The sequence below is a fragment of the Callorhinchus milii genome, unplaced genomic scaffold (genome assembly GCF_018977255.1).
Source record: "Callorhinchus milii isolate IMCB2004 unplaced genomic scaffold, IMCB_Cmil_1.0 Scaffold4, whole genome shotgun sequence".
NCBI lineage: Eukaryota > Metazoa > Chordata > Chondrichthyes > Chimaeriformes > Callorhinchidae > Callorhinchus > Callorhinchus milii.
The window spans coordinates 6,291,235-6,317,634 of NW_024704745.1; the positions used below are offsets into that span (position 1 = coordinate 6,291,235).

General features: G+C 46.6%; 1 protein-coding gene across 4 annotated transcripts in view; it reads right to left on the bottom strand.

The window, feature by feature from the left end:
- Positions 1–26,400, bottom strand: part of cadm2b (cell adhesion molecule 2b) — a 509,630-nt gene that overhangs the window by 56,713 nt on the left and 426,517 nt on the right. For 3 of the 4 annotated variants that reach the window (XM_007903572.2, XM_007903571.2, XM_007903570.2), the window contains exon 2: positions 4,418–4,567. In XM_007903572.2, coding sequence (XP_007901763.1) covers positions 4,418–4,567 — 150 coding nt within the window. Of the gene's footprint in view, positions 1–4,417; positions 4,568–23,134; positions 23,163–26,400 lie in introns of those variants that run through there. The other variant, XM_007903573.2, reaches the window with a different exon arrangement.

The following is a 26,400-nucleotide window of genomic DNA, read 5'->3' on the forward strand; positions in this document are numbered from 1 at the left end:
CTCGGTTTAACATCTCATCTAAAGGACAGCACCTCTGATAATGCAACACCTCCCCACAGCTCTGCATTGGAGTGTCAGATTAGGCTATGGTGATTCGAAGTACCGTTTTGGGCTTGAACCCACATCCCTTTTTGCTCAGAGGTGAGAATACTACCAGTGCGCCAGCCTGACACAAATTCCCAACTTCTGGCTTTGAGCCACACCTGTCCTAAACCACACATGCACATGTTGTAAGCCATATGAATAAAATTACAAGATCACAACATTGGTTTGGATGAAGAAGGTCCTTCAGTTTGTTGGAACTCATCCTTTCATCCCCCCCCAACCCCACAGTCCTCCTATTACTGTATTAATGAGTCCAGCATCATAGTCTTTGGCACACTTCCTGGTAACTGTTCAAGTCATTAATTACCGCTTTGGGTAAAGCAAGACCTCCTGAAATTGTGCAACACACACAGAACCTGTGACCTTTTGTTCTGCTTTCAGCCTTTCTTTCAGCCCCGAAACTCAATCTAAGCCTCAATCTCTCTCTCTGGGATTTTTAATGTCCACCTGATCAGGCAGATGGGACCTCAGTTTTATGTCTCATTCAAAGGATGGCACCTCTGACAATGCAGAGCTCCCTCCATCCAGCACTGCAATGGAGGTCAGCCTAGCGTCAGACTGTGAAACAATCTCTGCCTCAATCTTTGCCCCCTCTTGCTCGTCTTCGGATCGCACCTAAAGACTTTCCTCTTCGACCGGCCTACGGTCGCCTCCCCTCTCTCCCCGGCTCAGCATCACATTCCACTACTGTTAAGCGCTCCGAGACGCTACCCAATTGGAATGCAAGTTGTTGTTGCTGCTGCCTCGGCACATCCAAAAGCATTCTCACGCACTTCAGCATTTAAATCCCGTCAACAAGAATTATAATCAGAGCACATTAGAGGCTTGAAAGCCTCTCTCAAGTCACCTCTTAACCTTCACAGTCAATCCTGGCTTCAGATCCCAGAGATTTTAGTTTGTGCTTTGAGCTGGTTTGTATTTCTAACTAATTACATTAGCAGCTAAAAAAAAATCAGGGCCAGTGCTAGCTCGGAGCAGCATTGCATACAGCAAGTGATCTTTCAGAAGTGAAGTCCTGCTGTTATTTTCTGTCAGTTATTTTCACATATTTTCACACCCTTTTATAGTTCAGGCTGACACTGCAGTGCTGGGGGGTGTGTTGCATTGTCAGAGGTGCCGTCCTTCGGATGAGACATAAAACAGAAGTCCCGTCTGCCTATTCGAAAAGAGAAGGTAGTTTCTCTCTCTTGCCCAATATCCTAACCGACAACGCCTCACTCACTTCATGGCTGTTTGCAGGAGATTGCAGGAGTTTGGGTACCGTATTCACCTACAAAATTACACAGTCATAGAAACAGGAGTAGGCTACTCAGCCCCTCAAGCCTGTTCTGCCATTTTTATAAGATGATGGCTGATCTGTACCTCAAGTCCAGTTACCAACCCTTACCCCATATCCCTTAATATCCTGACCTAAGAAATATCTATGTACCTCCATCTTGAAAATCTGAATGGATCCAGCATCCACAGCCTTTTGGGGAGAGAGTTCCAGATTTCCACTACCGTTTGGGTGAAAAACTACCTTCACTCCTAAATGGCCTGCCTCGAATTTTAAGATTACTCCCCCTTGTACTGGAATCCCCCACCAGAGGAAATAGGTTCTCTGTATCGACCCAATCAAATCCTTTTATTATTTTTAGAGTTCATAGTAAATCCTGTGTAGTGCTTTGATATATCAACCTGATGTGAAAGGCGCTATGTAAAAAATGTAAGGACGATGATTATTATAGAATAGGTCCCTGGACCATGGCTTGACTCAGCTCCATGAGACTCGCACGAAAGAGAAGAAAGGAATTCAAAAGAAATTGATCTGTTGAAGAAATTTCAAGCCTTGTAGCTGAAGACAGTGAAGCTGAGTGCAGAAGGGCCTCTTGGGGTCAGGGATAGGGTCAGGGCAGCGAGCTATTGGTGGAGGGGGATTCAAAGTCGTTCTGCGAGGGTGAGCCATGGGGATTGGAAGGGATCGGACACAGCAGCCCGAGAGTGTGATTAATGCTGTCTCTCTGTAGCCCCTCCTCATCGGAATTCATCGCTTAAAACATAAGAGGGGCCGTCATGTTACTCCCGGCCAGTATAAGCCTCTGAGCTCTTAATACGTCCTCCTGATGATGCCAGTTAGACTGGGAACTGGCCATGAGGAATGGCACCTTTTATCCTTTTCGAACGGTAATGTGTCCCGGCAACAAAAAGGATAAACTAGCCTTTGATCCACTGCCTCGCCAGCTGCCTGCCTAGAGGCGCTCACACCACACACACTGACCCCCTCGCTGGGGGAATAGACAGTCACATTGACCAGACCACACATTGACCCCCTCACTGGGGGGGACAGACAGTCACAGTGACCAGACCACACACTGACCCACTCACTCACTGGGGGACAGACAGTCACAGTGACCACACCTCATTGCCGGGACACACAGTACCATTTGCCTTTCATGTGGGGAGGCCGTCTCAGCAGCCAATTGCGCACAGTAGGGCAGGGCTGACCAGACTGTGCCGCGCACTGAAATAGTGACCAGAGACATGAACTGCAGAGAAAAGGCTATTTCAACTGGAACAGTAACAACATCTCCCAAAATAAGAATTCACAACATAAACCCAGGCGTTTAGAAGCTTGTTACACACAAAGGGCTGTCAGACTGTGTCATATCATCACAGAGTGATTTATAGTAGTAGAGATATATATAGTCAATACAAAAGGCAGGGAGGGAGGAAGGTGTGAGTGAGAAGTGAGGTGGGTGTGGAGGAGGGAGGGAATTAGGGAGGGAACGGATGGAGGGAGGGTATGAGGGAGCGAGCGGATGGAGGGAGAGAATGAGGGAGGGAGCGGATGGAGGAGGGAGTGAATGGAGGGAGGGAATGAGGGAGGGAGGGAGGGAGGCAGGGCTCGGTGTGTGTGAGCGAAGGCAGTGATTTCTGTGGCTGGCTGCCAACTGCAAACTGTGTGTAATTATAACCACAAGCACTGCTTTCATTGTCAAAATCAAACGAGGACCAAACATACATTTAGGAGGCTGTGGGTCTGAGCTGCCGACAGACACCGATCGGCTGTCACATTCTCCAGCTAGCTCAGGGTCCCTGCTCTCCCCACAAGCCTTTCAGTGATCGCTGCCGTGGGCAGGGAAAACAAGCAACCTGGTCGCATTAACACGAACCATAACACAGACACACACGAACCTCAAACAACAACAAATTACATTTGCACAGCACCTTTCATGTCGGGAGGACATCCCAAGGCTCTGGACGGTCAGGGATTTGGACCCGAGCAGAAGGGTTGGATCAGGGGGTGCAGAGGGCAGGGAGAATGGAGGAAGGGTGGTGGGGGCGGTAGGATCGAAGACCCGGTCGAAGAAGACGGTCTTGAAGGAGGCAAGGGAGGGGGCGAGGAGGAGGGACTGTGGGATTGACTTTTAAAGAGCAGGGGTAGAAAGGCCCGACTGCTGATGGTGGGGCAGGCCAGGGCAGGGCAGGGGACATGGAGCAGGACAGAGCCTGCTGAGCGGAGGGAGTGGAAAGGTCTATATGGAGTTAGCAGGTCACAAACACAGACCAAAGTACCGACAAACACAAACCTCAAGATAATAATACAACGGTCATTACGTTTGATTCAACTCGTTTGACGTCGGGAGGAGGTCTCAAAGTGCCTCGCAGGATTCACAGGATGTAGTGAATGTGATTTTGTCAGCGAATGCAGCAGCAGCAACAACAACAACAAATGACACGTGTATAGCGCCTTTCACGTTAGGGGGGACATCACAAGCTGCTGGACACTCAGGGATCCGCACTGCAGCAGTCAATATTTGGCATATGCAACGTCCCACAAACAGCCATACAGTAAATGATGATAACAATACTGAACATTACACTCGACACAGCGCTTTACCAGCGTTTCACAGAATATATTGTAAAGTATAGCGACTGTGTTTTTTGTGGGCAAAATATGTGACAGCCAATTTCCGGACAGCAGTGTCCCACAAACAGCCACGAAGCAAGTGACTAATTTTTTTTTTTTGGGGGGAGGGAGAATTTGTTGTCCAGGTCAACGGGAGAGAGAAACTCCCTTCTGTTTCCCAATAGCGCTGCGGGAACTTTAACATCCACCTGAACAGGCAGACGGGACCTCGGTTTAATGTCTCATCCGAAGGACGGCAATGAAGCGCTCCCCCAGGACTGCACTGGAGCGACAGCCTAGACTGTGAGCTCAAAGTCCTGGTGTGGGGTTTGAACCCCCAGATTTCTGCCTCAAAGTGAGGTGCCAGGCTGACACCTTGATACAAACACAAAGCACCAACATAAAAACACTAAGCACAAGTACCTTTCTTGTCGTCGAAGTACAGGGTCTGCTGAGCGGGATTCGACCACTGGAGGGAGGTGTTGTCATTCTGATCCACTTTGCAGGTCAGTGTTACTGTTCCGCCCTCGACCGCCGTCACATTCTGGGTCAGCGGAGACTGTGCTTGACTGACTGCGGGGGGGGGCAAAGAGACAGAAAGTCACAATGAAGGCACGTCCCAACATGCCAGCAAATGGGAGGCATCACGGTCCAGCCACACCTCCGCCCGGATAAAAACCTTTTTGTCTTAAAATTTACGTTAGCTCAGAATTGAGAAAAACTGCGGAAAACCTCTGCCTAAAATCCCTACGCTTTACAGTGAAACCTGCAAAGTGCTTTGAGATGATATGAAAAATACTGTACTCACTCCAAGGATTATTATTGCTATGGTATTATTCCAAATTAAGACTGCACATCGTTGAGACATCTCAACGCGCTTCACAGAATATATTGTAAAGGGATTGACTGCATATTTTGCGGGTGAAACGTGGCACCAATTGCACACAGCAGTGTCCCACAAACAGTCGTGGATTGAGGACCAATTTTGGGGGGGGATTATTACCCCCAGAAAGTGATCCACCAATCGACTAACAACTGGGTTCCTACTTACTGCTGGGTAAAAAGAAGCATGTGGAGTAAGGAAACTTGCCTAAGGTTTCGCCCTGCCCGGGAATCAAACCCGGGTCCTCTCGTTTGAGAGGTGAGTGCGCTAATCACTAGTGATTAGTGATCACTAGTGATTACTTGTAGAGCTCCAGTTTGAAGGTGAAATGGTCTCGCAGGCTGAGACTGGTGGAATTTTGGTCTGTGGTCTTGCAATGCATTTGCCTCTAACCCTAAACAGTGACTGAAATTAGTCCAGTGGGTGAGCACAATCTATTTGATGTAAATTGTGCTGAAAATCTATTTGCCAGAGGAGAAGGATGGAAGGCGTTGCGAGGAAGACAGGGAGTAAAGAGACTGGTGATCGCGAGCGAGCCAGCTCCGAGCACCGATTTTACCAGCTCGGATATAATGGGAAGTGAAAACCGTGATCCTGTGAGTCGCTTACTGTGAGCGAAGCAGTTATAGTGAGTAACAAATGAGCTGAGGGGATTAAATACAGAGGTGGCTGCTCAGGGTGATTTCTTTATCTGGCTGAATGCCCCTAAATAAACAGACCGAGCGAGCGCTCAGGGTGTGCACAAAACATGCCCAGCTTGAAATGTATTGAGATGGAAACCCTATTCCATATCATTTGCAGTTGGTTGTCCCAGAATCAGTCGCAGGCATCACTGCTCTGGTGAAACCGCTGGCAGCTGAGACGGAATTTAACCGGGATCTAAAATGCGACGTTTCTTAGTAAGAAATGTGTAATTAGCGAGACGCACGCCTGATGCTTCAGAAATGTAATAATCACACATTTCTTATTGAGAAATACATTTGCAAACGAAACCACAAACCGTCTGATAAGAAAGACTGCAAAATAAACTTCAGGTTTGTAATTGCTTAAGAAATACCACAAGTTAAAGCACAGAACATTTCTTACAGAGAAATGGCACAATGTAAACCACAATTAGAAATCTGTTAAGAAATACTGCAAATTAGACTGAAGAACCCAGCGTCACACCCACTTTCACATAGCAATAACAATCCTTGCATTTGATATAGCACCTTATCATGAATTTAAGACATCACAAAAGCACTTCACAGGAAATATTGACTATATATTCGGGGCGAGACAGGGCAGCCAATTGCATACAGCAATGTCCCACAAACAGTCGTGGACTGAGTGACCAAATGTATTTATTTTATTTTGAAGGGATTTTTACCCTGGAACGAGATCCGCCAATCAACTAGCAACCAGGTTCCTACCTACTGCTAGGTAAACAGAAGCGTGTGGAGTAAGGAAACGTGCCTAAGGTTTTGCCCCACCCAGGAATCGAACCCAGATCCTCTCACGTGCGAGGAGAGCGCACTAACCGCTACACTACGGGACTCTACTGAAAGGCTCTATGACTCTAATTTGTGGTATTTCTTATCAGATTTCTAATTTTGTGGTTTATATTGTGGCATTTCTCAATAATTTATGGAGCTCTGTAGCGTAGTGGTTAGAGCACTCGCCTTGCAAGCGAGAGGACCCGGGTTCAATTCCCGGGCAGGGCGAAACCTTCGGCAAGTTTCCTTACTCCACACGCCTCTATTTACCCAGCAGTAAGTAGGAACCTAGTTGTTAGTCGATTAGCGGATCGCTTTCCCTTAAAAAAAATGTAATCATTCAATGCATGTTTGTGGCTCATCACAAATGCAAGGATTATTATTAATTATTATTATTATGATTATTATATAAGATATCCTCTGCAGGATATGTTGAAAAGGGTACTCTTGTTCCTGCATTAAACGGCTTGGCTGAACTCAATGCTTCCGAGATGTCGGTCTATTTTGTCCAGTTGGATTCACAAATTATAGAAACTGTCACAGCAACCGAGCCCTGTGGGGTCTGTTCATAAAATGAAATGACAACACTTTGAGCAGCGAGGAGGAAATTTCTCCTCTGCACCAGACATTTTAGAATGGTTAGCTCACTGCGGGGAATCTCTGCAAAGATTACATTTACACAGCGTCTTTCACTTCGGAGGAACGTCCCAAGGTACTGGACAATCGGGGATTTGGACTCGAGCTGGGGGTTGGGATCAGGAGTGGAGGGCAGCAAGGATGGGGGGTAGGAGCATGACCGAAGGCGCAGTCGAAGAAGAGGGTCTTGAGACGGGCCTTGAAGGAGGTGAGGGAGGGAGCGAGGCGAAGGAACTGGGGGATGGAGTTCCAACGGTTTGGGCAGAGAGGCTGAAGGCCCGACCGCTGATGGTGAGTTGGGCTGGGTGGGGGACACAGAGCACGCCAGAGCCCTCCGAGTAGAGGGAGCGGACAGGTCGATATGGAGTTAGCGGGTCACGGAAACAGGGGGGAGCGAGGCTGTGGAGAGCTTTGAAAGTGAGGACGAGGAATTTGAACTCTATCCTCTGGGGAGTCAGGCGAGGACGGTGGTGATAGGGTCAGGGAGCTTGGTGCAGGGCTCAGGTGCACTGTGTATCTCAACCAAGCCCTGAGTCACTAACTGTGTGTCTACTGATGTTCCTTCAGGCTCCCTCGCCCTGTCAATCTCTCACTCACATCCTGCAGCACTGACTGACTGACTGCAGAAAAAAAACGTTTTGCTGCGATGAACTCCACAGCTACAGTTTTACACACAGTCGAGAAAATCAATTAAATATGGATTTCTTTCCTAAATCATTTCTGATCGGACAAAGCGCACAATTAGCCACATGGGGGAGGTGAGGAACGCAGCCTGAAATGAGACTGCAGATGCCAATTACACTGAATCATGACAAGTAACTGCAATGGCTTAAAGCCTCATTCCAAGAGCCACTTTATCACAAATTCAAAAGCTTTTCAAGCAGAAAAAGTGACAGAATGGCATAACAGGCACTTCTGGGTAGGTAGCAGTTCCTTGTAAGCTGGTCTCCCTGGCCCATCTAGAGCTCTGGCTCTATCGGTGCGTGACGTAGACTGAGAGGTCTGAGCTGCCTGTGTGGATTAGGACTGACCCTGACATCTTGCTAACCGCAAGCTAACACTGACTCCCTACCAACCGATCGTATTGATTTCAAGATCCTCGCACTTGTCTTCAAATCATTTCAAAGCCTGGCACTTCCCTACCTCATCGATCTGCTTACTTCCCGTTCCCAACACCTCTGTTCATCTGGCTCGGGCCTCCTGCTTGTCCCTCGTGACCTCCGCTCCACCATTGGCAGCCGGGCTTTCAGCCACTACATCCCGAAACTCTGGAACACTCTTCCTCATTCCCTCCGCCTTGTCCCTTCCTTCCTCACCTTCAGGTGAACTGTGACCGTGCTTATGGTCATCTCCCCCCTTTTCCCAGACTCGACCTGTTAGGGTGTGGCTAATGAGGCCGCCACTATAGAATTGTTGAAAGCAAACTAAATAGGCCCCTTAACAGTGAAAAAAAACAAGGTTTCTAATAATAATCTTTCCATTTGATATAGCGCCTTATCACATTGTTGAGACGTCACAAAGTGCTCCACAGAATATACTGTAAAGTGAATTGACTGTATTCTGTGGGCAAAACTCAGCAGTCAATTGCCCACAGCAATGTCCCACAAACAGTCGTGGATTGTGTGAACACATTTTCTTTTCTTTTTGTTTGAAAGGATGGTTAGCCCTAGAAAGCCATCCGCCAATCGACTAGCAACCGGGTTCCTACTTATTGATAGGTTAAAAAGAGGCCTGTGGAGTAGGCAAACTTTCCTAAGGTTTCGCCCCACCCGGAATCTAACCCGGGTTCTCTCGCCAACAAAATACAATCACTCCACTTTACAGTATATTCCGTGAAGCACTTTATAATAATATAATCCTTTGATATCGTGCTCTTCACGTCTTCTAGATGTCTCAAAGTGCGTCACAGAATATACTGTAAAGTGAAGTGACCATATATTTGTGGGCGAAACGCGGCAGCCAATTGCGCACAGCAGTGTCCCATAAACAGTCGTGGATTGAAGTGATGAATTTATTACTATTCTTTTTTTCTTTTTTTGAGGGATTATTATCAGATGTGTTGAGTAAGGAAACTAGCCCAAGGTTTCGCCCCTGCCGGGAATCGAACCCAGGTCTCTGAGGAGAGTGCTCTAACCACTGAGCATACAGGACTCTACAGAATTTTCATTACAAGCTGTGAGATGTCTCAACAATGGGATAAAGCACTTTGTCAAATGCAAGGATTATTATTATTATTATTAAGTACATCTCCAAGGTGATCCAGCTCAGGGTTGTGGCTGCTGGTCCTTGGTTACCGGGAGGCTGGGCTTTGTTAAGGAATCGGTAAAACAAGCCTATAATCCTTGCATTTGATATTGCATCTCATCACGTCATTGAGATGTCTGAAAACTCTTCACAAGATTGAGTGTAGCATGACTTTGGGTGTGGCTCTGGACGTGCTCGCCTGTCAGGCTTCTCATAACATAAAACCCTGTCTGAAATTATGCTTCAAAAACTGCTTTATAATTTTCATTAATTTTTTGGTTAGCAATAAATCCCAGAAAGCACTCTAGCCATGGGCAAGAAAACAGCTTTAGAGGGGAAAAGTAATTAGAGTGGAGATAGGATCTATAAATTATCTGATATGCAGTCTACGTTTAACCTGCTACACAGTGCCCAAATCTAACATTACTCTGTCTCTAACCAGTGCTGTCACTGACCTGGAAGTGTGGACGGACAGTGTAGAGGGAGCTTTACTCGGTCTCTAACACGCCAAGCATATCCGCCAATAGACTAACAAACTGGGTTGCTACTTCCTGCTCGGTAAACTGAGGTGCGTGGAGTAAGGAAACTTGCCCAATGTTTCGCCCTGCCTGGGAATCAAACCAAGGTCCTCTCACTTGCGAGGCCACTAAGCTACAGGACTCCACAATCAGGAGAGAACAGGAAATGAAGAGTGAGTGAGTGAGTGAGTGAGGGAGGGAGGGAGGGAGGGAGGGAGGGAGGAAGGAAGGAATGAAGGGAGTGGAGCGGTCCCAAGCTATTAGAAGCTGGTATCCGCCTTAGGGCAGTGCTCTGCAGGCTTGGCTGCCTTTTCACACACAGCCTACACGGCTGCTCTCAACTCTGACGCTTTTCCAATATCTGTGACACAGTGGGATTTTGTTTGTTGACACAATACTGAGGTCTTGAGAAGGAAACTGATTGACAATTCTGTTTCTGGAGAAAGCAAAGCTGTCAAGGAGGGAGGAAGCCTGGAGTTGTTTGATTATTTCTCTCTTTTTTTTACACTGACACACACATACCTTTCTTGGCAGAAGCCTCTCATCGACTGCCAGAGACAAAACATATTAAAAGGCCGGATTTCAAGCCCGATTCTCAGCATTTGGTCCTCGGGAGAGGGGTTATTTTGTGAAGAGGATGTCAGGCGCAGCAGCGCTATCAGGTGCTATCCTGAGCGAAGGGCCGTTCAGTAACAGAAAGGCAAACTGTCACTGCGTCCCTCTCTGAGTCACACACTGATGCTCGGCTTTCAATTAGCTCATTGTGATCCACTCCCAGTGTAAGAATGGCAGAGAAACAGCAGCAATTAAGAAGCGTCTCACTGCCACCCCCAACCTCTGCTGTGCGACCTCCCACAACCTTACCTCCCCGGCCACTACCTTCTGGCCTGAACTGCCATTGTGGACCCCCCCCCGTAGTGTAGTGGTTAGCTCCCTCGCTTCGCAAGTAAGAGGACCTGGGTTCCATTCCTGGGCAGGGCGAAAGCGAAAGCTCAGTCAAGTTTCCTTACTCCACACGCCTCTGTTTGCCTCGCAGTAAGTCGGAACCCTGTTGTTAGTCGATTGGCGGATTGCTTTCCATGGGTAGTAATCCCTCAAAAACAAACATTTGGTCATTCAACTCACAACTGTTTGTGTGGGACACTGCTGTGTGCAATTGGCTGATGCATTTCGCTCCCAAATTACACAGACACTCCACTTTACAGTGCATCCTGTGAAGCACTTTGAGATGTCTCAATGACTTGATAAGGCTCAAGCATTATTATTATTATCAGTCATTTTGCTCGAACTAAGAGTCCCTCTGACTCACCCAAACCCTCCTCACCTTCAAACCTGACTGAAAACCTTTTAAGGTGACAGCGGCTCGCTCTCGCCTGTGAGTCAGAGGGTTGTGGGTTGAAGTCCCACGTGGGGTATGTTGAGCTCACAGTCTGGGCTGATGCTCCAACACAGTACTGGGGGGAGCTACATTTTTGGAAGTTACCATTCTTAGGATGAAACATGAAACTGAGGCCCCATCATTCTCTTTCCAGAAAGACAAATCCTGATTCTGGAGAATAATAGGTGCAGCTTTGCTCACGCAGTAACCCGAATAAAATGCGCAAGAGCATTGTCACCATCTTCTACCACACACGCATCCCTTCCCACTGAGTGACGGTTCCTCCAGTTGGATTTGCAGAGCTTGAGCAGCTGCTAACCCATCAAGGTGGATTTGAGACACTGATACATTAACGTGTGTTCATAAACTCAGCTGTCGTCCCAAGCCTCAGAGTTTCGTCATCAGCTATCTCACAGATATTTGCCTTCAGCCAAGTTCAGTATAAATAAACCTGCATTTGAAACAGTTCTGTGAATTTGCACAATCAAAAGCGCAGCCAATTTGCACACAGTAAAGTTCTGACAAACAGCCGACAAATAACTGATTTTATTTGGGGGATGTTGGCCAGGACACTTGGGTGAGAGAGAGAGAAACTCGCTTTTCTTTTCCAAAATTGTCATGGGTTCTATTATCCACCTGAACACGCAGATGGGACCTCGGTTTAACATCTTCTCGGGCAATGCAGTGCTCCTCCTCCATTGCATTGCTGCGGCTGAATTGTGAGCTCAATGTCTCTGACGTGGGGCTTGAACCCACACCTTCTGAGCCAGAATGAGTGCTAGTGACAGAGCCAGACTGACCCCAGGATCTTAGTCCTGGACACTACAGTTAGCAGAGCTGGGTTCACAGTTGTTGGAAACACAGGCAGGCTCAGTGGGAGAGCGAGAGGCTGATTCAGCGCTATGAAACAATACTTGAAAGATCAAGACTTGAGAGGCTCAGCGGGGAAGCTTAGAAGTGAAGCAATGAGAAGCTGTAGGAGATGCCAGACAGCTGAGCTGGGACCAGGACAGCGAAAGGCATCATTTTGTTTCTCTCTCTTGGAACATAGGACATAGGAACCTGGGAATTATGAGCAGAAGTAGGTCATTCGGCTCCTCGAGCCTGCCCCGCCATTCAATAAGATCGTGGCTGATCTTCTAACCTAACTCCACCTGCCCGCCTTATCCCCATATCCCTTAATCCCTCTATCCTTTAGAAATCTATCAATCTCAGTCTTCGATATGTTCAAGGACTGAGCATCTACAGCCTTCTGGGGTAGAGAATTCCATACATTCACTACCCTCTGAGTGAAGAAGTGTTTCCTCAACTCTGTTCAAAAAGGCTGACCCTTAATCTTAAGACTGTGACCCCTAGTTATAGATTCTCCTACCAGGGGAAACAGTCTCACACTATCTACTCTGTCAAGCCCATAAGGATCTTATATGTTTCTATAAGATCACCCTTAATTCTTCTATATTCTAGAGAATATAGGCCTAGTTTTGTTGTTGTTGTAGTTTACTCAACCTATCCTCATAGGTCAACCCCCTCATCACAGGAACTAACCCAGTGAATCTACGCTGGACCCCCTCTAAGGCGAGTATGTCCTTTCTTAAATAAGGAGACCAAAACTGCACACGATATTCTAGGTGCGGTCTCACCAAGGCCTCATACAACTGCAGCAAGACTTCCCTACTCTTGTATTCTAACCCTTTTGCAATAAACCCCAACATGCCATTAGCCTTCCCAGTTGCTTGCTGTACCTGCATACTAAATTTTTGTGACTGGTGTACAAGGACACCCAAATTCCTCTGACACTAACACTATCCAGTCTCTCCCCTTCTAGAAAATAATCTGCTTTTCTGTTTTTACTACCTAGGTAAATAACTTCACACTTCCCCACATTATATTCCATCTGCCACCTTCTTGCCCACTCACCTAACTTATCTATATCCCTTTGCAATCTTTTTGTGTTATCCTCAGAGCTTAGTCTCCCACCTAGCTTAGTATCATCCGCGAATGTAGATATTTTAAGTTCTATGTCCTCGTCTGGATCATTGATATAGATTGTAAATAGTTGAGGCCCAAGCACTGCTCCTTGTGGCACTCCATTAGTCACATCTTGCCAATCTGAGAAGGACCCGTTTATCCCTACTCTTTGTTTTCTTCCCGTTAACCACTCTTCGATCCATGCTAATATACTGCCTTTAATTCCATGGGCCCTAATCTTGTGTAGCAGCCTTTTATGTGGCACCTTGTCAAATGCCTTCTGGAAATCTAAATACACTACATTTACTGGTTCCCCCCTATCTAACCTGCTAGTTACATCCTCAAAGAACTCTAAAAGATGTGTTGAGCATGACTTCCCTTTTGTAAAGCCATGTTGGCTCTGCCTAATCATGATATGGTCTTCTAAGTACCCCACTACGACGTCCCTAATTAAGGATTCTAGAATTTTCCCCACCACCGATGTCAGACTAACTGGTCTATAGTTCCCCATCTTCTCTCTCCCACCCTTCTTAAATAGTGGTGTTACGTTTGCGATCTTCCACTCAATGGAACCGTTACAGAATTCAGAGAATTTTGGAAAAAACAAGGCATCCACTACCTCAGCAGCCACCTCTTTTAAAACCCTAGGATGCAGGTCATCAGGTCCAGGGGATTTGTCATTTTTCAATCCCAACAGTTTCCCTAGTACTAATTCTTTACTGATGTTAATTTCCCAAAGTGCTCACTAACATTATCTTCTTAGTTCCCCTCTATTTTTGGTAAGTTTTCAGTGTCTTCTAACGTGAAGACAGAAGCAAAGTATTTGTTTAATTCCTCCTATCTCTGCCTGTAATGGACCCACATTCACTTTTGATAGTCTCTTCCTCATTATGTATTTGTAAAAACTCTTGCAGTCTGTCTTTATGTTCCTGGCTAGTTTGCCCTCATAATCTATTTTCTCCCTCCTATTCAATTTCTTAGTTTTTCTTTGTTAGTCTCTGAAGCCCTCCCAATCCTTGGGATGAGGGCCATTTACTGCTCTTTTTGGTAGCATTATAGGTCTCTTCTTTCAATATTATACTTTCCCTAACTGCTCTAGTTAGCCATGGTTGAACCACTTTTCCCATGGTATTTTTATTCCTCAAGGGAATATGTGATCATTGGGAATTATGTTCTATATCTTCAAAGGTTTGCCATTGCTGATCTACTGTCATATCCTTTAATGTAATTCCCCAGTCTATTTTAGCTAAATCCTCTCTCATACCTGCAAAGTTGGCTCCATTTAAATTTAAGTCCCTTGCTTCGAAGTTAACTACATCCCTCTCTAACTTAATGCTAAATTCCATCATGTTATAGTCACCCTGCCCTGGAGGAGCCTTAACTTCCAGATTGCCGATTAGAACCTATTTCATTACACAAAACAAGATCTAGGATAACCTGTGCCCTGGTTGGTTCCTCAGCATACTGATCCAGAAAACTATCTCTAATGCATTCTAAAAACTCCTCCTCTAACTTACTTTTGCCAATTTGGTTTTCCCAATCTATATGAAGATTAAAATCACCCACTATTAGTGTATTTCCTTTGCTACATGCTCCATTCATTTCCTGGTTAATACTCTGCGCAATACTGTGATTGCTGTTCGGGGGTCTATAAACTACTCCCACTAGTATTTTCTGCCCCTTGTTATTTCGTAATTCCACCCATATTGACACTACATCCTGATTTTCTGATTTAAAATCCTTTCTCTCTACTGTTTGTATCCCATTCTTTATTAGCAGGGCTACCCCCTCACCTCGTTTTCCACATTGCCTATCTTTCCTACATGCTGAATACCCGAAATATTTAGCTCCCACCCTTGATCTCCCTGTAACCACGTCTCAGTAATGGCTACTAGAACATACCCGTTTGTTTCTATTTGTGCCACTAATTCGTCTATCTTATTACAAATGCTTCGGATTCAGATGTGCATTCAGATATAGCGCCTTTAATTTTGATTTCTTGCTATTTCCCCCACTTGCTACTGCCCTATTTTCTTTGCTGAGCTTCTTGTCCCTCCTTGACACACTCTGTTTATCTCTCTCAAACTGATTCTCTAGGTCTGCACTCTACCCACTCCCTAAAACTGTGGTGGGAAGTTGGGAGGGCAGGGAATCTGGATGGATGAGAGCAAAGGGACCAAAAGGCCTTCTTCATCCTAACCTCTTTTGTAATTTTGCAAAGAAGTCATGAAAATAATCAGCCTGTCCCCATCTCTGTGTGTCCGGATTAGTGTGCGACTCTGACTTTGTCTCTCTCGGTTTCTCTCCGACTCTTTTGTTACTTCCCACTTTGACTATTCCAATGCCCTCCTCGCCGGTCCCCCCAGCTCCACTAACCATGAAATCAAATCAATTCAATACTCTGACGCCTGTATTCTCAGCCGCCCGAAACCCTGTACCCCAATCACACCAGTCCTCGTCAGGCTACAGTAGTTCCCTGTTACAGAATGGATCAACTTCAGGATCTTCACAATCATCTACAAATCCCTTCATGCCCTAGAACCTCCCTACTTCTTCGACCTGCTTTCACCCCACTCCACCACGCACGCGGCTGGCTCCAGCCTCCTGCTTGTCCCTCGTCCCCTCCACTCCACCATCAGCGGCCGCACTTACAGCCACTACGCCCTGAAACTTTGGAACTCTCTACCTCAACCCCTCTGGCTTGCCCCCTTCCTTCACCATTTTCAGATCCCGCCTGAAGACCTTCCTCTTCTACCGTGCTTATGGTCACCTCCTCCCTTCCCCCCACCTCAGTGTCAGGCTCCGTCACTGTTAAGTGCTCCGAGAGGCTGCCTTCATGAATGGCGCTGTGTAAATGCAAGTTGTTGTTGTCTCTCGGTCTCTCTTCATCTCTCTTCTTTGTGATACAAGATCGAAAAATTGGTTGGGATGAAGAAGGCCCTTTGTAACTGAGTATCAAGATGCAACTCACCTTAACCCATTTGAAGGCTGCCTGCACTATTATCAGAAGTGAATGATTGTTTAAGTTTTGTTTTAGTTAGATGAAGGCTAGTTATGCTCATTAGCCGGCAACAAAATGACTTGTAGAACTACAATCCTAATCAAACTGAGCTGAGCTTCAGAATCTCTATCTAAGCGTGACAGATGTTAAGGGGTATTGGTCTAACAACAACAAACAACAACAAATTGGATTCATATAGTGCATTTCATGTCGGGAGGACGTCCCAAGGCACTGAAACTCCAGATAAAATTTGATGAGAAGCCGTCAGTCTGCCTGTATTATAATCAGTTAAATTGGTGAAGAAAAAAGATGTAAGCTTGTTATTTCAGCTGTAGCTTGTGGTGCTTGGGGTTGATGTACAGTCCTGCACTGTCTTAATCAGAGTCAGCCCAGAGGATGTGCTGACCCGTACACATCAACCTGAAGTAAACAAAGGTTGCACGATATGAAGGAGAACTGAGCTGCGCTGTGGCAACAATGTCCAACAATAACGTTGGAAGAAAAGACGTCACTGCAAGATCACAAAACACAGCAAGAGAGTCATTTCCTGGTATTATCAGTGTTCCCCAAAACAAGTGACGTTGCCCACGAACTTTGATTTTGTCACCAAAGTGTCATACTATATGTGAATATCACAGCATAATACAGCATGGCTCTCTCGCCTCTGAGTCAGAAGGTTGTGGGTTCAAGCCCCCAAGTCGGGACTTTGAATCACATAGTCTAAGCTGACAAACCAATGCAGCGTGAGGCTTGTGTTGCATTGTTGGAGGTGCCGTCCTTCGGATGAGACGTCTGCCTGTTTCAGGTGGATGTTGAGGATCGAAAAGAGAAGGGAGTTTCTCTCTCCCAGTGTCCTAGCCAACAATCCCCAGATAAAATCGGTCACTCACTCCATGGCTGTTTGTGGGACACTGCTGTGCGCAACTGGCTGCCGTCGTTCGCCCACAAAATACACAGACAATCCACCTTACTTTATATATCCTGTGAAACTCTTTGAGACATCCCAATGACTTGATGAAGCGCTGTATCAAGTGCAAGGATTGTTATCATTATTACTATCCTTTCTATTGAATCAATGTGAAGCTGTCTTTTTGACTTAGTAATCAAATGCGTTGTTGAGCATAGAATAAAAGTGACTTTGTTTTTCCTCTGTTGTCAGGTTCCTGACTCTATCTTTTGGCTGAACACAATAAGCTGTTTTTTCTGGCTGCACCGTTTGCCCCAGGCTAAGGAACAGAGGAACAGGAGTAGGCCATTCAGCCCATTAAGCCTGTACCACCATTCTATTGGGTCATGGCTGACCTGTACCTCAAAACCATTTACCCGCCTTTGCTCCATGTCCCTTGATCTCCTTGCCTAACAAAAATCTATCCACCTAAATCTTAAAAAAATATATGAATGGATGCATCATCCACAGCCTTTTGGGGGAGAGAGTTCCATATTTCCACTAGCCTTTGGGTGAAAAAGGTACTTCCTGATTTCCCTCCTAAATGGCCTGGCTCTAATTTTAAGATTACGCCCCCATGTTCTGCTTCAACAGAGCGGTTAGCTCCACTGCTGGCCGCAACTTCCAACCCAACAAAGTACTCGTCAAAGTCAAACAAGCATTTGTTCTGAAAATGACGGCGAGCACTGTGCACTGACATGCACGTCAAATAATCAGCAAAGCAGAGCTTACATCATTCAAACCTCTTGTGTTTCACCTTCCCTTCTCACGGGGCTGACGGCAAAGGGGGACATGCGTACCTCCCTCCCGTGTATTCTGTCTAAACGCTGTTGTAAAACAGTGTTAATAATATCTGACCCTACAGGCATGTACTGAGCTGCCAAAATTGAACAATTTTACTGAGAACGTGTTGTAAAATAGCCATTACGGTATTAGCATTTTTATTTGCAATTTTCTCTGTGTTTCCTAAATTCAGTCTTAGCAGCGAGCAAGTGAGGGAGAGAGTGCTGTAGGCAAAAAGAAAGAGGTGTTTCTATGACACCATCCAGATCCTTCTGATTGCAGCGGGGGGAAGCTTTACTTTCTCGTGAATGCCTCAGAAAGCAGTTTTGTGCCCTTGTATTATACTCTATTTTACACAGCACTGATTCCACTAACCGCATTATTGGGAATCAAGGCTGACCCAGCTTTTAGCAAACCCAGGGAGAATATACATTATATAATAATTCTTGCATTTGATATAGCTCCTTATCACATTGTTGAGATGCAAGCACTCTGAGACCTTACACTGCGTGGAGTGTGCTATATAAGTGTAAGTTGTTATTGTCTCAAAGCGCTTCACAGAATATATTGTAAAGTGGATTGAATTTGTGCTTTGTGGGCAAAACACGGCAGCGTCCCACACACAGTCATGGATTGAGTGACCACATTTTCTTGCCAATCAACCGGGTTCCTACTTACCCCTAGGTAAACATAGATGAGTGGAGTAAGGAAATGTGCCTAAGGTTTCGCCCCGCTCAGGAATTAAACCCAAGATCTCTCGCTTGCGAGGCGAGTGCTCTAACCATTATGTATTCCCATAGCATAGTGATTAGCGCTCTAAATGCTAAAAAGTTATAATAATAATAATCCTTGCATTTGGTATAGCGCCTTATGAAGTCTTTGAGACGTCCCAAAACGTTTCACAGAATATACTGCGAAGTGAATTGACTGCATATTTTGAGGGTGAAATGCAGCAGCCAATTGCGTACAGCAGTGTCCCACAAACGGTCATGGATTTAGTGATTTCTTTTAAAAAAAACATTTTTGAATGGATTATTATCCCCACAAAAGAGATGCGGCTATCGACTAACAACCGGGTTCCTACTTACTGCTTGGTAAACAGAGGAGTGTGGAGTAAGGAAACTTGTCTAACGTTGTGCCCTGCCCTGGGATTCAAACCCAGGTCCTCTCGCTTGTGAGGCGAGCGCTCTAACCAATACACTGCAGGACTCCACAAGTTGTTCCACTAACTTTTCAACTGTGTACATTCCCAAAATGTTACAGCAGAGGAGCGGTCCATCTCAAAATCTTACTTGTTGACCGTGCCTTCAGTGCAAACCCTCGATTGTCCAGCATCTTGGAACATCTTCCTGGCATGAAATGTGCTACATAAATTAAATTTGTTGTTTTTTGGACCATAGGATATCAGCCTGGTTTAGTCTCTCATCTCTGAGTGAGGCTGTGAGTTCAGGTCCTATGTTGGAACTTTGGGCACAGTCTAGGCTGACACTCCAGTCCAGCCCTGTGGGCATGTGGGGTGGGTGCAGGGGGAGCACTACATTATCAGAGGTGCCGTCCTTCAGATGAGACACTAAATTGAGGTCCAGGTTGTTCAGGTGGTTTCCCTGTACTGGAAATCTTCTGGTGGAAGCACTGTGGCACATGTCAGTGCCTGACCCAAAGCACAGGATACAAAAATACACTATTACGTTTGTAGAGCACCTTTCACGTTAGGAGGACTTCCCAAGGCGCTGGGACTTCCCAAACCTTTGGTTGACTAATTTGTAGATGAACACAGGAGCCAATTTGCACACAGTAACATCTCACAAATGAGCATTGCATCACAATAGGATGTTTGGATGAAGAAGACCATTCGGCCCATCTGATCTCATCCCTCCAGAACTCCCACTCTCTTCTTCCCCAAATCACAGAATCAAGTGCATTTTTTTTTAAAAAAAAGGAGTCCCAATGTCCTGGCCTCAATCATGCTTGCTGACAACCCTGTTCCGCTCATCAATTACAATATACCTCTCTGAACACAACAACATATTTAATTTACACAGCGCCTTTCATGTTGAGAGAAAGTACCAAGGCGCTGGACAGTGAAAGGTTTGCACCCAAGCTGGGGGTTGGGATCAGGAGGACTGGAGGGTGGGGATGTTGTGTGTGGGAGGATGACTGAAGGCGTGATCAAAGAGTAAGGTCTTGAGTCGGGTGAAGGAGGCGAAGGGCTCTGGGACGGAGTTCCAGAGGGTGGGGGCAGAAAAGCACGCTGGGCAGCCCTCTTATGTTGCAGTGACCGGAACCGTATGCAGCACTCAAGGTGTGGTCTATAAAATCAGTCACTACAATTGGTGGCATTATCTGCTTTACGTCCCTCCCTGCTCTAACTGACATCAGCAGGAGATCCACCAATCGACTAACAACCAGGTTACTACTTACTGGTAGGTGAACAGAGGCGTGCGGAGGAAGGAAACTTGCCCAACGTTTCGCCCTGCCCAGGAATCGAACCCAGGTCTCTCGCTTGCAAGGCGAGCACCCTAACCACTATGCTACAAGACTCTACTTGAGTTCCAGAGAGAGGAGATGGGAATGGCTAAACTCTTGCCTGCTGATGTCAGGTAGAGCGGGCAGGGATGTGAAGCAGATAAGGCCATCTTAACGTTGGATCATCTCTAACCCATTGTTTGGCATCACAGAGTAAGGCAAGGGTAAAGGTTGAAAGTCACTGCAGGTGTGGAACATTTAATGTGGAGAGAAAATGTGCTATTTATTGGCTTTCATTATAATAATGGAGGAGTGAAGGTTGTCGAGACTATGTTGAATTTCATTTTGTGAAGCTGAGATCTAATTAGCACATTAGTTCTGATCGAGCCGGTGTTAAGTATCTTTGCCGAATGATTTATTTGCACGAATCTGGCTGTAAATTGTAGACGGGCATTGTAACTGAATTACAATCACAGTGGTTAGTAATAGCAGGCGATGAATAACAATGAACAGAAAGGAAAAGCAAGGTCTCTCTGACCTGCCACCCGGCTGAGCAGAGAAACTCACAGCACAACCCAATCCTGAGGAAGAAAGGTTCAACAGGCTGTTCCTGGTCTGTCTGTTCATCCAATACCGGAAGAGACTTTTTCCTCTGCTAGGTTCTGATCTATCTGATAATGATAATTTAATAATAATCAATAAAAAATAATTTGGTCACTCAATCCTCCACTGTTTGTGGGAGACTGCTGTGCGCAACAGGTTGCCGTATTTCACCCACAAAATATACAGTCATTCCATTTTACAGTGTATCCTGTGAAGGGCTTTGAGACATCTCAACAGCATGATAAGGCGACATATCAAACGCAAGGATTATTATTATTTTTATCTATACCTAGGTGTCAGCCCGGCTCAGTTGATCGGATCGTTGCCTCGAATGTAACTAGAAGGATGGCTCAGTTAGCCTGGCTCAGTTAGCAGCGCTCTCGTCTCTGAGTCAGAAGGTTGTGGGTTCGAGCTCCCCCCCACTTGGGGAGTGTAGCATTGTTGGAGGTGCCGTCTTTCAGGTGAGACATTAAAAAAACATTTGACACTGTTTAAAAAGAGAAGGGAGTTTCTCTCTCCTGATGTCCTAGCCAACAATCCCTAAATAACATAGTTATCCAGAACACACAGCTCCACACAACCATCCCGAAGCCAAGTGGTTAGGGTGCTTGACTCGTGAGCGAGAGGACCCGGATTTCATTCCCGTGCGGGGCGCAACCTTAAGGAAGTTTCCTTACTCCACGCGCCTCTGTTTACCGAGCAATAAGTAGGAACCCAGTTCTTTAGTCGATTGGTGGATCGCTTTCCGGGGGTTGAGAAATTCCGGGGGTTCCGGGGGTTGAAGTTCATTGAAAAATTCAATAAAATAAAAAAAATTGGTCACTCAATCCACGACTGCTTGTGGGACACTGCTGTGCGTAACTGGCTGCCACGTTTCGCCCACAAAATATACAATCAATTCACTTTATAGTATATTCTGTGACAAGCTTTGAGATGTCTTGAAGACGTGAAAAAGCGTTATATCAATGCAAGGCTTATTATTATCCAGCCATCAGCACATACAAACCCCATCATCCCCAAACCACAAGAAAATACTGCGAACTTAACCGTTCCCAGAATGGGCGGGGAAGCCCACATTTCCGGACTAATTATTCACAAAGAGCTGCCTAAATCCATTCCCATCATCGAAAATAATTCCATTTGATGTCCTTTGTGTAAGAGAAAGCCTGCGTATAAAGCGCCCTGACTGGCGACACTGCCCGCCTCACATTCAGCCACTGACGAGCTGTTAATGATGCCAACTCGCTGCCCCAGGGCCTGGCTTCCCCGTGGGAATAATCACAGCAAAATACAAGCTGCACAAACTCCCTGTAGCTGAGGTTTACAGTAAAGCGTGGATTGAGGAGCTGGTTCAGCCAACGCAGCCCAGCCCAGCACACCCGCTCGGGGCAGTACTCAAAACACACTGAGAGAGTTCTCTGTCAGAGAACGTGAGTGTGACTGAGTGAGAGCCAGTGTGTAAATGATTAAGTGAGTCTGTGTGTGAACGAGTGTATCGGTGGGTCAGCAGGTTCACACCATCAGCAAGAGCCCAGCACAGCATAGTCCAGATAACACAACATAGCACAGCTAACACAGCATAGCACAGTTAACACAGCATAACACAGCCCCCCACCACAACATAGCCCAGTCCAACACAGCATAGCACAGCTAGCATGGCACAGCCCCCACCACAGCACAGCATAGCCCCCAGCACAGCACAGCCCCCACCACAACATAGTACGGCCCACGCCTGCCCAGCCCACACCAGCACAGCCCTGCACAGCACAGGCTCTTACAGATCTGCACAGCCCAACACAGCATAGCACAAACCAACACAGCACGGTCCAACACAGCATAGCACATCCCAACACATGCCAGCACAGCCCAACACAGCATAGCACAGCCCAACACAACAAAGCCCAGCTCAACACAACACAGCCCAACACAACACAGCACAGCCCAACAGAGCATAGCACAGCCCAACACAACAAAGCCCAGCTCAACACAACACAGCCCAACACAACACAGCACAGCCCAACAGAGCATAGCACAGCCCAACACAGCATAGCACTGCCCAACACAGCATAGCACACGCCAGCACAGCCACGCCCAGTACAGTCCCACACAGTCCAGTACAATACAGCCCAGCGCAACAACAACATTTGTATAGTGTCTTTCACGGGGGAGGATGTCCCAAGGCACTGCGTCCGAAGAACACAGTACAGCACAAGGCAGAGAAGTGAAAGCACTCGCTTACCTTTGCCTTTGGTCTTGGACTCAGCCACTGGAAGCCAGGGAGGAGAGCAGAGGATGAGAGGAGAGAGAGGCAATGATTAGACTGATGTATGGTTAGTGACAGAGGGAGAGAAAGTGGACACTGAGCTCTCACTCCCACATAGCAACTCCACAGTCAGGCACAAAGACAGTCAGTCACAGACACGGTTAGTCACACAGTCAGTCACCGACACAGTTAGTCACAGACACAGTCAGGTATGGACACAGCCAGTCACACAGACACAGACAGTCACACAGACACAGTCAATCACACAGGTACTGTCAGTCACACAGACACAGTCAGGCACACAGATACAGTCAGGCACACAGTCAGTCACAGACACAGTAAGTCACACAGACGCACATCGAAAGATTGTCAGCCAGAGGCACTGCCTTCACAGGGCTTGTGAGCAGAAATAGTGTGAGTAAAGTTACTAAAGAGATGAAGAACCATAGACTTGTCATTCACAAAGGCACCGGGCGATCTGGGTGACACAGTGGCAATGGCAAATATGCACTGCTGAGCATGCTCAGTGTGAGGAGACACTGTTGTGTCAGGCTGCTTGGTGTGACCCTCCAGGACAACCGGGTGTCTGACACACACGTAAACCCATCACCGTGCTAAAGAGTCTCCAAACCAAACTGAGATTTCCATGCATCCCATCTACACATAGGAATCCCAGAGACAGATTGTTCGAATGAAATGCACACTCTCTCCCTGGAGGGATTCATCCTGCTTACCCAATTCTGGAAAGTATTAGGCGCAGGTTGACACGAGCCAAGGCTTGGGGATACCAGAGTGTGCGTTGTGGGTAACTGCTGGAATCTAACCAGCTAAAACCGCATAGCCTGCCATTGATATTACTGTCCGCCAAGCTTTCCTGCTGTTTGTCCAGCTAGGACCACCCTACCCACGAGGGATTTGGCTTGCAGAGTTAACAGGAGCTGGGTGGGAGGATTCCCTGCCCCCAGTGACTGGTCTGCCACCCCAGGTCCTGCCGATGAGCCGGGTTGGCTGTGCTGTCATCAGCAGTGCCCTGGACTGCGGATCCGCCCGACTCAGGAACAGGACTAGAGACCATCACAGAGGGCTGGTTTGATTCTGACATTCCGTTGTCTGGCATGTCACCTTGGACCCAGTTCAGCTCCAAGGAGACCCCGCTTACAGGACAGCAGGTAAAGGTATCTAAAGGAGTCAAGTGATCACACCATCACACCTGACATCTCACACAACCAAAGGAAATTGGTTTTGGCCTTCAACCAAGGAGCGAGCTGTGGCATTTACCAACCCTGCTAAACCCATGATAATTTCCATTAAATATTTGGGATCGGAGTTTTTTAGATTTTTTTCTCCACAGACAAATATTTACCCGACAGATTGCACTTTCCAAAGCCCTGACACCAGACAAATAACAGATACTTGTCAGCTTCTGTGCTGGGAGCTGAGACTCTCCTCATCCCGCTCCCGTTAACCCTAAAAATGACTCCAGCCATTCCCTAATTCACCTTCTGAGGTTCCCAAAGCCTTGCCTCTTGCACTCAACACTCTCCAGATTTAAGTAAGCAGTGGGTGACCCTCTGGGGAGAGATTGCATATTGCATATCAGTCACACAGGGATTCCTACATAAATCCCAGGTTCTGGTCTCAACCACCCTTGCTGGCAAGCTGCTTCAGTCATTAATTACCCTCCAAGTAAAGAAACACTTGCTCATGTCGGTCCTAAAATTGCCCTTTCCAACTCTAAATCTGTGGCCTCTTATTTTACTGGCTTGGCATATCAGATAAAATTGGTCATTCACTTCATGGCTATTTGTGGGACCTTGGAGCCAGTTCAAATTGGCTGCTGCGATCGCCCACAAAATATGCAGTCAGTATGTTTTACTGTAAAATCCTGTGAAGCACTTTGAGACGTTTCAACATGTGATTAGGCTCTGTAACAAATACAAGGATTTGATCTCGTCCTTTGGATGAGATGAACAGGCGGATGTTCCCGTCTACCTGTTCACGTGGAAGTTTAAGATCCCGTGGCACTCTTCGAAGAGAGAAGTGAGTTTCTTTCTCTGGTGTCTTGGCCGACAATTCCTCAAATAAAATTGGTCACTCACTCCATGGGTGTTTGTGGGACATTGCCGTGCGCAACTGGCTTCTGCATTTTGCCTAAAAAGTACATCATTTACACTATGTATATCCTGTGAAGCTCTTTGAGATGTCTCTTGGGATGCCACCTTCCCCTCCCGCTTCTCCCCCGGCTCAGAGTCTGCTCTGTCCTTGTGAAGCGCTTGGAGAAGTTATCCTATGTGTTGGGTACTATAGAAATACAAGTTGTTGCTGTCCTTGGGGTGATATTTGATAATTATTATATGATTATTCTCACATCAAGAGATACCCTGGCTTAAATAAATCACATTAGCTGTGCGCAAATTGGCTGCCACATTCACCCACAAACACAGAGTCACTGCATTTTACTTAAGAGTGAGTCGCTTGAGAGTGAAAGGCACAATACCAAATGTAAGGATTGTTATTATATATTATTATAATAATCCTTGCATTTGATATAGCACCTAATTGTGACTTTGAGACATCTCAAAGCGCTTCGCAGAAGGTACTGTAAGGTAAATTGACTATTATACATGATAGACCTGTCCAGTTGTCAATTGCCCTCTGTGTAAAGAACCATTTCCTGGTGTCTGACCTGAAATTGACCTTCACACCCTGAATCCGTGTCCTCTTGTCCTGCTGTCTTGGTATATTTCAGAGTGTCAGCCTGGCTCAGTGTAGCACTTTCGCCTCTGAGTCAGAGGTTGTGGGTTCAAGTCCCCCATTGGGACTCACATAGTCTAAGCCAGGGTGGTCCAACCTTTTGGCTGCCGAGGGCCGGATACTCTATTTGAGAAAGGTTCGCGGGCGCCATAAGCAATATTTCCCTTCCAGAAACATAACAACATTTACACAGCACATTTTTCACGTCAGAAGGACGACTCAAATCAATCGACGCTGCTCACTGGGCACCTGAGTTGGGGATGGGAGCCGAGGGAGGTGGGATGGGGGCGAGGTGAAAGATGACCGTAAGCGCACTCAAAGAGTTAGGACTTGATGTGCCTTGAAAGAGGGAGCGAGTCGGACGGACTCCAGGGATGGAACTCCAGAGAGCGTGGGCAAAATGGTGGTTATGGGGCAGATGGGAGCGGGGGGAACATGAAGCAAGCCGGTGTTTGCTGGGCAAAGGGATCAGAGCTGCAGAGGGCCCC